Below are 12,785 nucleotides of genomic sequence, written 5' to 3' on the forward strand. Positions count from 1 at the left end.
AAAAGTTTCGAGAAGAATTTCTGTGAAAACAGTATACACAAATCACTTCAAGGCGTTTCGTCTCAAAGATCGTTCACTATAAGCGCTACACAAGTCAAATATACAGCTATTCCAAAGACCAAAGACATCATCAAGATCGGGCTCAGATTCATTCAGAATGTATAAAAAAAAAAGTTCATTAAATAAAAAATGAATGCTGAAAGGACGACCTGCTTCCAGCCCCTCTTTACATGGCCTTTAAGTTAATGCTCAATGACAAATTTAAGATGAATTTATTTTTGCAGGAGAAGAAAAAATGAAAACAAAAAGTGAAAAGATACATCGACGTTTTTTTCTCGTCATTTTCACTTCAAAAATTTTTTTCGTGAGTAAAAAAGCCACATCGACATCACGACAGAGACACTGAGAGCGGAAAGAAAGGGTCACTGAAGGCACGTTGCAGGGTGCTGTAGGAAGCTTGAGATTGCTGGGTGCGGTGAGTGTTCGCTGTTGGCTACCGATTCCGTGTTGTAGGTTTTTTCGTGTGTTGTGTGTTCTTGTCTTTCGGTTAGTGTTAGCATCGTTGACGTTAGCTACTTCAGCAGAGCGCGGTACAGTAAGAGCGATCGGTTCGTCTCTCGTTCCTGCTCCATATAAAAGATGAAGTCCCTGAGGTTGACGCGTGTGATTCGCTGGCGGGGGTACTGCCGTGAGGACGTGGATACTGAGGACGAAGAAGCTGGAGAACCGGCGGAACCTCCGGACACCTAGAGGGAGAACCAAGAAGCAAAATCAGTTCCGTGGAGAATGTTAACAAGGGGTGGGCACCACTAGTGCCCCCACAATCAGGCTGGCCAAAGCTAAAGACCCCAACACCTCAACAAGAGAGCAGTTTTACACAATGGGCAACTTTATTAAATTCATATTTTCATTCAAAATTGTTTATTTTATTAGTGACAATATACTGTAGTGTCATAACAGGCGTTATAAAACCTACACACTCCTAACCCTAACCCTCACCTTAACCTCGAGGTAAAACCTACACACTCCTAACCCTAAACCTAACCCTCACCTTAACCTCGAGGTAAAACCTACACACTCCTAACCCTAAACCTAACCCTCACCTTAACCTCGAGGTAAAACCTACACACTCCTTACCCTAAACCTAACCCTCACCTTAACCTCGAGGTAAAACCTACACACTCCTAACCCTAAACCTAACCCTCACCTTAACCTCGAGGTAAAACCTACACACTCCTTACCCTAAACCTAACCCTCACCTTAACCTCGAGGTAAAACCTACACACTCCTAACCCTAAACCTAACCCTCACCTTAACCTCGAGGTAAAACCTACACACTCCTAACCCTAAAACTAACCCTCACCTTAACCTCGAGGTAAAACCTACACACTCCTAACCCTAAACCTAACCCTCACCTTAACCTCGAGGTAAAACCTACACACTCCTAACCCTAAAACTAACCCTCACCTTAACCTCAAGGTAAAACCTACACACTCCTAACCCTAAACCTAACCCTCACCTTAACCTCGAGGTAAAACCTACACACTCCTAACCCTAAAACTAACCCTCACCTTAACCTCGAGGTAAAACCTACACACTCCTAACCCTAAAACTAACCCTCACCTTAACCTCGAGGTAAAACCTACACACTCCTAACCCTAAACCTAACCCTCACCTTAACCTCGAGGGTAAAACCTACACACTCCTAACCCTAAAACTAACCCTCACCTTAACCTCGAGGTAAAACCTACACACTCCTAACCCTAAACCTAACCCTCACCTTAACCTCGAGGGTAAAACCTACACATACTCCTAACCCTAAACCCTCAATACTATTTCTTAATTACATCAGCAAACTGGCATATTATTGTAATTGGTCAGGCTGTGGTCAGTTACACACTTTCACACAGATATCCAAGTCTGGCCATCCCCGGTCAAATGGAATCCACTTCTGCTATTTTAATGTTTTTTTTTTTTTTACATTAGTTTGCTGATCATTTTTAACATATTGGAGTAAATAAAAACATAATATGTGACATTTGGGCACAAGCAACAGTTCACGGTTTAATATTTATGCTTCCTTTAAATTCGGGTTGTTAACTTTAGTTGCAAGCAGAAAAAACATGCAAAAAAAAAACAAGAAAAAAAAGCAAATCTTGCATTTTCACTGTGCACAATGGAAACCAGCGCACACTCTGCTGCACTGGAGCTGCTCCTCGTCCTCGAGCGCTAGCAGCGGCATGTTTGTATTCAAATTCAAAAGTCCAAACTTCCCTGTTTGTTTTCCTGAATATAAGAAAACAAGCATTTCAGACAGTCGGCTAGTCGTGTGGTATTGAGGAGCGTCACCGGGACAGTTCATCACTTCTGTTATCGGCTACAGTGGCTGCTCGGCCTGCATCTTCGATCCGTGTGCAGCGAGAAACCGCTGCAATTAATCTGACTCTGGGAATGCAGTAAAAGGGTTTAGTAGCCGGTGCGCTTTTGAAAACAAATCTCGCAAAAATGTCTCAAATACTGAGTCAGTGAAGTCAACGAACTCGCCGGCTTTGGCCGCTCAGTCCGCGTGAGAACGAGGGAAAGAAAAAAAAACTTTCAAAGGCTCGTGTTTCACATAAACAGATAAACAGACTCCAGTAAATTTCCACAGATGAAAGACGTCAGGAAGCCAAACGCAGAAAATGCATGACAGATATCTTTCGCTGATCCACCTACATACGTTGTGACAATTAGATGGATTTTCCCCCGTGAGCACAGATTACGGAGGGGCTTGATTGCTAACATCTGCGCATGGTCAGCGTGCATGGCATGAATTTGGTGTGAGATGCACACATGGCCTTTATACCAGCCTACACTGCCATTACCCACCTTCATATTCTCAACAAACCGACCGCTCAGCGCAGCCGAGCAGGGTGGCCTGCGCTCAGACAGGAGCGTCAGTGGTTTTGACAGGTGGAGTGTGTTGAGGCTGGGTGAATTTGGGGCAGGCAGAGCACGGGGGCACCCTGGGGGTGAAGCAGGTCCCCGCGAGCGAGAAGGCTCGGCCTCATCAGGGCAATCAGAGCTGACCTCATGTGAAAGGCGGGCATGCCTGCTGCCATGGCAATTACTGCCAATCATCGCCCGGACCAATCAAACGCATCCTTCCACCGCGGACAGAGGAAGACAGTAGGCTTTGGCATCTGGTGAGTGAGCGAAACGTGAGACGCAGAAAGAAAGAAAGACAGGGACGCCTCCATATTTCATCGGTGTGTTCGAATGCTAGAGGTCTAATAATGAACATTCAAAACCGCTTTCATCTTGGAATATGAAGCCCCTTTCATGCGTAACCAGGAATTTGTGCAAGGGGTATGTAAACTGGAAAGTGGGAACAGAAGCTGGAGACAGAATCCCTTTTCACACAAGACAAATACTGCAGGAGTGTATTTTGTACATGATCCGGGTATAAAAAAAGCTTTTTCTGTGGTGAAATTTGACTTGTGTCTCGTCTAGAATCCTGAGTTCACCAGCCGCAAATACGACTTTCTACATCAGCCGTTTAAGCCAAATTTACAAGTGGGAAAACTGGCATTTCGCATTTTCCGACACTGCTCGTGTTCAACAAGACTTCTGGTGCATCTTCTGGTGTGTTGTGTGGTGTAATCTGTAAACTCACTTCTAAAAATGCAACGCAGCTTGAAATGAACAGATCGACCACTGATTTTCGCGTCATGGGCAATTAAACAGTAACTGCAAACAAGCGTTGACTAACAAAGAGGTTCTACAAGGTCAAAAAAGAGACAGAGGAGGCAGAAAAGAAAAAGATATGAAATCAGCTTTGTTGGGCGAAAAGATCCACGAGGCAAAAAACAGCATCTGTCATTTTATCTGAGATGGCTGCTCGCAGGCATAATGTCATATGACATATCCATCCGACAGAGTGCACGCAGATACCTCGATACATCTCTCCAGACGTTTCTGACCGTCCGGCTGTCTCTGAGGGAGAGGGAAAGAAAGAAAGGAAGGAAGAAAGAAAATGAGGAATCAAAAAAAGTAAAAAAAAAAAAAAGAAATCAAAAAATAAAGATAAAAATGACAAAAGGAATAAAAGTAAGCCAGAAAGAAAGCAAAAGAGAAATCAAGAAACAAACTAACATGCAAATAAAAAAAAGGAGTCTGAATGAAAGAAGAGAAAAAAGCGAGAAAGAAAAAGAACAAAAGTGACAGCAAAGGAAAGAAGAGAGCGAGCGAGCGAGCGAGAGAGTAGAGGAGTGAGTGTGAGAGAGGAGGGTCTGAGGAAGCTGCTGCCAGCGTTCACACCTACACACACTCACGTACACACACTCAGTGAGCAGTGATGGTGACGGCTGTGAGTGTGAGTGTGTGTGAGTGTGTATGAACACTAATACGGTCGTAATGTGTTTACAGACGCAGGCTAATAACACATTAACCATCACTCATCACTCACACTGTCTGGACATCTAACTCTCACTGAGAAAACACTGATCCTAAATCAGCTACAGCACTCACCTCACAGTAAACCCATCAAAGGGGAAGCCCACCAAGATTTCAAATTTTCAGAGATTCAAATAAACTCCTTCACAGTGTTTTGATGTGAAATGTTTGATTGTAGAGATTTCTTCACAGCGGTGGTGACAGGAACCGGGAATATAGATATATTTGGTCAGGAAAATGCAAGCCAGTCGTTTACATACAACGACTACAACACAAATACAACCGTTTTATTTCATATCCAAAGCCACCAGTGAACCTACACGGGTCCTCGGATCTTTGTATGGAATGATGATGATGGTAAAAAAGTTACAAATCTAAAAAAAATACCATTAATGATGTTTTAGGCCAAAAACCTTCTAACAACCACCAAAAACAGCCCCAGACCTCAGGCAGTGTATCTGTAACCATTTCGTGTACTAACTTTCTGTAAGGGAGCCTTTAGAGGCATTAAGTTCTTTAGACGTCCGGTTCCTATCAGCAGAGCTAGAGTCTCCCCATCATCAACCCCTCTGAAACCCTCCTTTAAGGACAAAACGGCCTTAAATCAGTGAGCATTTAGCTCATGTGGCCTACAGGCAAGGCTAGAGCACAAATTAATCAGAGAGTGACCACTCTAGATTCGAGCCACACTAAGTCTGCTGATCACTATAGCAATTTTGACCTCTGCGATACTGAAACTGAAGGCGGTAAGAGGCAAATGAGCCCTTCATCCACTCACAGTTGTTCAACGTGTGCTGTGAGCCTCCTGACCAATCACAGACATCATACCCTGCTGTATTTCTCTGGGTATTGTGGTGAATCAGTCACGTGAACCATTAAAATGTACATCATTTTGGTCAGGAAAACACAGGCCAGTCATTTAACGGTCACACAGCACCACGAACGCAGGCAGCAGGGGAATCACAACGTGCTTCTTTTGTCCAGCAAGGAATCTGACCAATCTAGAAACAATGGATGAATAGACAACATATCATACTGTGATATTCTCAAGGGCTACAGCTGATTCAGGATCAGTGCTTCTCTAAATTGTTCACCAATTCAAAGTCTTTGTGGGAATGCAGAGCCACTAACTGGTCAGCCGTCTTAGGCCCAAAACATCTGACCACTCAGAGCCTCTGTTATAGGTTTTGCATGTTCTCAAAGTGTTTGACTTTGTAAATCACAGGTTACGGTACTGTTCCCACCTGTACTGTCCCCTAAAGTAATAGGAGGGGGCTGTAGATTAGCTCCCACTTTGCTAAATTTACTTTCCATTAATAATGTATCTTCTTCCTCTCTCTCTCTCTCTCTCTCTCTCTCTCTCTCTCTCTCTCTCGACACAGCTATACTCTAATTGTCTGGTGGCTGGATGAGGGCAGGAACTCTGCAGAACGCTCCTTTGCTCCTCTCTGGCCTTCTTTCTGCTGATGGGCTGCTGTATGAGTGGCAGCAGGGCACTTGATGTCGGAGCCAATATTGGACTTGGAAGGGGTTTCACCTCAGGGCTGCAGGTTAATGGGCCCCTTTTGCAAGAAACACACAGACTAACAGCATCCAGGGCCTGAAGAGCTGAAGTGCTGCCTCAGCACTCCTCCACTGAGAGGAGAAGAGAGTGACAGAGAGATAAAGAGTGATGGATAGAGGGGTAATAAGTTGAACATAACAGATGAGGTCAGATGAGTACAAAGCCAAATCACAAGCTATCGAGCAAAAAGCCAGTCCTCTGTCGCGCTATCCACACCTTGGTCGGAACAAAACCTCCTATCTCCAAAACAGTACAGGAGAAGGAAAAAACTCACTTTACTTTTAATGAAAGTCAATGGAACCAGACGTCTTTCCAAGTCATTTTGGGCCTTTTCTTTTTGTCCATTCTTCATGAAATTTACAAACAATGTAATATTGTTGTAGGTATTTTCAGATCATGTCACAAACTGAAAAACGACAAAAATGGAGATACGAGGTTTTGTTCTGGCGACAGTGATGTACTAGAATGACCACGATGATCGGTATTTCATTTGGGAGCTGCTTTCTCATTGGCTACCTAAATGTCCTAAAAGGCATTTTCAAGCTTGAGCTTTTTTTCAGAGCCAGGACCTCTTGGTTTGCAAGTTTGGTACATTTAGTCAAGTGATAAAATGGTTTCTGAGCCTGACGTACAGAACAGCGCAATCGATCCAGAGTTTGGTGGGAACTGTTGTGTGTAAAAGCAAACCGGCGATAATGAGCCCAGAACCGGCCCTGGGTGCAGACTCCAGCATTCAGGCCAAGTGTGAAAACGTCCTAAGAGTTATTCAAGAGTAAAACTGGAAGTATAATGTCGTGTATAACCAGCACCGGGTTTCCTGCAGGCCTGTTTTTGTTGTAGCATCATTTTGAACGTTGCCTGCTCCTGTGACTCACAACACTTGTGATTAATTGGATTGTAAATGTGTCAAATGGTCCTTCCTGTCAGGGAAGATGGCTGTGGGCCACACTAAGCGACAAAAACCTTCCAGACGTTGACGTTTTAGCTTAGAAGTTGACCTAACTTAACTTTTCATGCTATAAGCCCTGATTACATGTATGTGTAGAGAAGCTAGGCAGTTAGATAGATGATCTAGTACGTGCACAGTACAAGCCAATTAAGTCGCTGTGTGTAACCTGCTGGCTAAAGCCAGAAAACACACTTTTCCGAGCTTAGGAAAAATACCACCACCTTCCAAATGCCAGTTTAACCCCTACGTGACTGGACTGTGCAGAGTGGTTTATGAGTGAACAGTGTTATGTAGAGCAATGGTAGTGAGTGGTGAAGCAACATGTAGCACACAAGGCAAAACTACAAAACTACGGCAGCGGCAGCCAGCTCTGCTGCAGGACCGCGGCTCGGTTCCTCTGCACCAGCGCACCTGATTCAGCTCACTGAGGGCCGGGTAATTACTGCATTATTTAAACCAGACGTGTTAGAGCAGCGTAGGGAACAAAGGAGATCTGAGATCTACAGACTACAACATTCTTTTCACACACTTTCCCAAGCAGCAGTGTGTTCAGCATCAGACTGACTGGCGGAATTGAATTTTATAAACTCTCTGAAACTGAGAAACTGAAAATATTGTCAGGAGAAGGGTATAAATCAAGAACACCACAGCTTGAGGGACAATGGTTTGGTTGACTGTAGTGGTTGGTATAGTGTAGTAGGTAACACCACTGCCCTCTACGCTATAGACTGGGGATCGATCCCCTGCCTGGGCAAAGCCCCTATGCTTGACCAACAAACTGTATAAGACTCCAAGCACGGCCTTCGCTTATATGTGAAAACGTAAACTGTACGTCGTCTGGAATAACAGCTTCTGCCGACGTACTTGCAATGACATTTGTTTCTAATGTATATAATTAGACAGTGAGCGTTAAATGGTTAAAACACTGCAATTGTGCACCTTAAATAAGTTTTTCCAGGTGAAAAGTACTTTTTTGTGTATATATTTTCAACTGAATGCTTTAAAACAGAACAGTAAAACGAAAGCCTGGAGGCGAGACGGGAGTGTGGAGTCAATACAGCTTAGAAAATGGAGTTTTCGGTGGATTATGGTTCAGATATCTTCCCTGACCAAAGGTACTGAGATGTACCCTTGATGGCACCGCCCCAGTGACAGAAGGGGTACAGCCCCAGTCACAGTTTCATCCTTTACTTCTGAGAGTGTACAAAAGCACTGACCAATAGAACGGGATGACCAATAGAGCGTAAGTGCCAGCTTAAGGGTATAAAGTCCATGCAGGAGAACTGCGATCTCTGGAGCGATGGAGCTCAACCCAGTACCTTCGGGTGGAGTGACCCAGTACCGATCGTCCAACAACAGTACCTGACCTCACTAATTCTCTGGCTAAACACAATCAAATCCTCACAGCAAATTTCCAACCTCTAGTGTAAAGCCTTCTCAGAAGCTGTTTCTACTGCAAAGGGTGACAAGCTCCCTGTTAACACCCAATTATTTCAGAAGACATGCTGGTTGACTCCACAAACCTTTGGAGACACTGCAATATAAGTAGGAAATTCATAACAAACTGAGAAGTAGCGCATCTGAGTCTAAATATGCTGAAAATGTTTAAGAAGCATGACTACGCATTGAACTCATTTCAGCACTGCATCCCACTAAAACCAGCAACCAACCCATCCTGAGACTGGCACCTAAATTTAGTAATAGGATGATAAGATTCTTCTTAGAGAGAAACCTAAGCAAGGAACAGGGTTCCTCTCCTCTCCCGAGGCGATGTGAGGACATGAAGCTTAACCACACGATCACCTTCACGCTGCTTTTCCACCAGCCCAGCCCCGTCACCGTGGGACCGGACCCCCCTTCTCAACCTACACCTCCATAACAGCTCCTGCCATTAATTAAGACCAGAGGCCTGCTCTTTTTCCTTTTTCCGCCCCTCTCTCTCTCTCTCTCTCTCTCTCTCTCCCCTCCTCCGCCTAGAGAAAAAGGCCGATGAGGACATTTTGAAAGAGTTAACAGATGTCGGCTGATTGGCCCGGGGCGTTTCAGCCATCGCCCGAGTGATGTATTTGATGTGGAGTTTATTCAGCTCCAATAAACGTATAAAGAATTAGAATAATAATTCACAGATGTACCAGCGTGGATTATAGGGCCGGGCTTTCTTTGAACCGAACCGCGGCAGCCAAGATGCACAAAGCACACTCGAGAGAGAGGCGCTGTTTTTTCCTGCGCTGCCCGCTAATCAAAGGGTCAGCGAGGGGGGCCCAGTCGCACAGCCCGGTACTCGCAGGCCCGTGTAGGCCGTGCGGGGAATAAAGCCAGCCTCATGGTGGAAAAGTGAACAAATGTAAATCACAGTGTTTCATTTAACCAGGCTGCACACTACATTACACAGGAGGGAGGAGCCGGGCCGAAAACGGCAGGAATGACGGACCGGTCTCATTTCCGTTACAGTGCAGGGCTTCATAATAGAACTGCAAAGAGAAGTGGAGCGGGCTGGTGGGGGGGGGGGGGTGGGGAGAGGGTGGGGGGCAGACTAAACCACAGTATCCCGAACACCGTGATAAATGGTGGAATTACATTCAAAACAAACAACTTCAATTCCGTCCCCGACTAAAGAGCAACAAATCTGGAAAACGGTCGCATCTTAATACCCCTACATAAAACACGAAGGAAAAAAAAAAAAAAAAACAGGCCAGGCAAGTCAGAGAGCTCCATGGCGATGCATAGCAACGGTGCAGAATCTCAGTCAAGGAGAAAGAAGGCAAAAAAAAAAGGAGGAAAAAAAAAAAAACACCTTATTACTTCTAACTCCTGCAAGCCATTTTGGTCTCCAAAGGTTTCGGAGTGCCTGGGGCGCTGTGTCTGCAGTGTTTCGGGAAATGACTTGCCTTCGCACGAACACTGCCATGTTCTGCAGCGCTGCTGCCCCCAGCAGCCCCGCTCAATTCCTCCTTAACCCTTTCCTGCCTTTCAGCCTGTGACTCACCGCCAATGAGCGCATTCTCTCTCTCTCTCTCTCTCGCGCGCTCGGAGAGCAGCCCTGTCACATTGTTTAGCCTCACACCCACACAAACTACCCCCCCCCCCCCTCTTCTGCACAAGCACCAGAGTGGTTAGCATTAGCATCTCCATCTCGTTCGGCTACTTATGCGTCGTCAAGGCTGTCAAACGAGCACGGCGCCCCCTCGGAAAACGCCGCAGGGGCACGAAGGGGGCCGGACGGGGCGAGACGACGGGGAAACGTGACCGTTTGGGCAGCGGCGCTAGTGCTCCTCCGCTGGAGTGTGTGTGTATCAAGGGTGGATTAAATCTGCAAACTCGTTGACACAACACATAATTAAAACATCTCGCTCGGGGTCAGGAATTTTCTAATTAGTAAGTGTACTGACAAAGCTGCAATTGCATCGCCTTGAGTTTCGGAGTCCACAGGTTACTGCTCAGATGAAAGCTGCGCCGGCAGCGCTCTTCTGGAGGGGGGGTTTGCGCACACACACAGGCAGAGGGGTCACCCAGCGAAACCGCGCACAGCACCCGGAACCGTCCTCGCAAACAAAAAGCACTTCAAACTTTCCTGCCTGGAAACAGTCCCGAACGCCCCCCCTCCGCCCCCCTCCAGAGCTCCAGAGCTCCAGAGTAATAGGAGTTTACGCTGCGAGACACAGAAACAAAAGCTCACCAATTTAACTGCGTATACGTTTATATACGTTTACGTTTATATGTTCACGTGTGGATGGGCAGAAAATCGACAGCGTCAACTTCACACGAGAAACAAAACGTCCGACACCGTAACGTAACAGTCATGCTAAAGAAGCTTTTATTCGAAGTAGTTGTGGACCATTTCTATTGGTCCATGTCATTAAATTGGCCAGGCTATTCTCACAGGGTGTAACTGGGAGGACAGGAGTCAGAAACCGGGTGTAACTGGGAGGACAGGAGTCAGAAACTGGGTGTAACTGGGAGGACAGGAATTAGCCAGAAAGGCAGAACACAGTCTGGGAATCTCTGGCTCTGAAATGCTTTACAGATTAACCAGGATAGAAAAGTATTCAGCTTCATCTGGAAAAAGCTGAGCTGAACCTGATATTGTAACAGTTTCATAGCTCTATCTAACACATTAGGATACTACAGGGTTTTTTTTGCCAATATTTAAACATGTTTCATACAATATTCAGAGTTTCTTTGCTTTACCTTTTTCTTTACATTTACATTTATGGCATTTGGCTGACGCTCTTATCCAGAGCGACTTACAGTTTGATCATTTTACACAGGGAGGCCAAGGCGGTGTTAGGAGTCTTGCCCAAGGACCCTTATTGGTATAGTGTAGGGTGCTTGCCCTGGTGGGGGATTGAACCCCAGTCTACAGCGTAGAAGGAAGAGGTGTTAACCACTACACTAACCAACCACACTTTATTGTCCAGAGCTGTTGCATGAAAGCAATAGACCTCTCGAGATCATGTGCTACCGTGGACAACATCACAGCTGTGACCAGCTATGGATGATCTACTGAAACCAAATCACTGATGTTATTTCACCCCTTAAAATCCCAGGCTTAATAGATACTAAGGCTTACTGTTCAGTAACTGCAGGGACTCCAATGCAAGCTGGCTGAGCTATTCGTAGGTTGTAGAAATGTGCACTAAAACTCAGGGACCACCGGTTGGCCCTGGCCATTTAAGGGGTTAACTGTGGCAGACAAGCTGGCTTGTGCTGGAGGAGCAGCATCTAGAGGTAGTCGCAGTCGGCTTTAATCAGAGAATTTCTCGGTCCTTAAAAGTTTTTCTGCAAACTGAAACAATAGTTTGGGGCGGTTTGAATGAAATATGGTGTACAGCTCAATGGAAGAGAAAGACGTGAATCTTAGAGTGGTGTTTTAAGTTTGAGGTTTTTTCAAGGGAACCAGCAAGAGCTCCTCCTCCAGGAGCATGAAACTTACTATAGTGGTTATCAAGCCCTAATAATCAAAAGCAGAAACGTTTGGGCTTTCTTGTAGACTTGACAGTCTAAATAGTGTTTAAGTAACTGTTAACAGTATTCTCATACATCTAAATAGAAACATATGCAAAACATTCTTCGGCCCAGTACCAAACGTAGAGAATTCAGCTGCACATGAAGTCTTTGGACAAAATTACCTTCTAGGGAAACACTGCGGTCCACTCATGAATTGTTCACAGACTGTAAAAGACAGCTGAGTAAAACGGAAATACAAGGTTTCCTTCTACTAATAATGTTGTGCTTCAGTTCATCATTCAGAGAGTGGACTGTGCTTTTGGAGTCTACATTTAAAAGGTTCTGGTGAGTTCCTGTCATAAGCAGCAGTACACCAGCGTCCAGTCTTTTGGTTTCTAATGCAGGTACGGCCCGGTCTGGCTGTGTAAACAAAGACGCTGCCTGGCAAAAGAGCAATGAAGCATTGTGAACAGAACCAGTCTGGACGGCTGCGGTGACAGAACTGCATGAAAATAAACAAGGAAATACGACCCAAACCCAAACACACATGAGTCAGGGTTGCTTTTACAAAACGCCCACGCTAAAGCCAGCGTGTCCCACACCAAACCACAGACCGGCCACTCTCTGCTCACTCTCCTCTGAAACCCAACCTCAGCAGACCATATCTACAGTCATTAACACGGTAACTACTCCGAGAAAAATGGACAATTTATCAGGCCCAGTATCTTTGGCTCCGCACGAAAAAGACCGGCTGTGGAACTTTTTCTTTTTTCCCTCTTCTTTTTGTGGAACATTAAAAATTCAAAGCGTTTCATATGTAAAATGAACCCAATTAGGAAATGAATGGGGCCGAACGGCAGAATGAGGCTCAAGTCAGAATGCTTGTCCTCA

At 45.3% G+C, this 12,785-nt stretch overlaps 1 protein-coding gene across 2 annotated transcripts in view; it reads right to left on the minus strand.

The window, feature by feature from the left end:
• Window positions 1-253: 253 nt before the first annotated feature.
• LOC108431712 (transcription initiation factor TFIID subunit 4-like) overlaps window positions 254-12,785 on the minus strand; it is a 155,489-nt gene continuing 142,957 nt past the window's right edge. For both annotated transcript variants that reach the window (XM_017705051.2, XM_037540106.1), the window contains one exon: window positions 254-746. In XM_017705051.2, the coding sequence (XP_017560540.1) occupies window positions 573-746 (174 nt within the window). In that variant the 3' untranslated portion in view covers window positions 254-572. The remainder of the gene's footprint in view (window positions 747-12,785) is intronic.

This window comes from Pygocentrus nattereri, chromosome 7 (genome assembly GCF_015220715.1).
Source record: "Pygocentrus nattereri isolate fPygNat1 chromosome 7, fPygNat1.pri, whole genome shotgun sequence".
In the NCBI taxonomy this organism is placed as follows: Eukaryota; Metazoa; Chordata; class Actinopteri; order Characiformes; family Serrasalmidae; genus Pygocentrus; species Pygocentrus nattereri.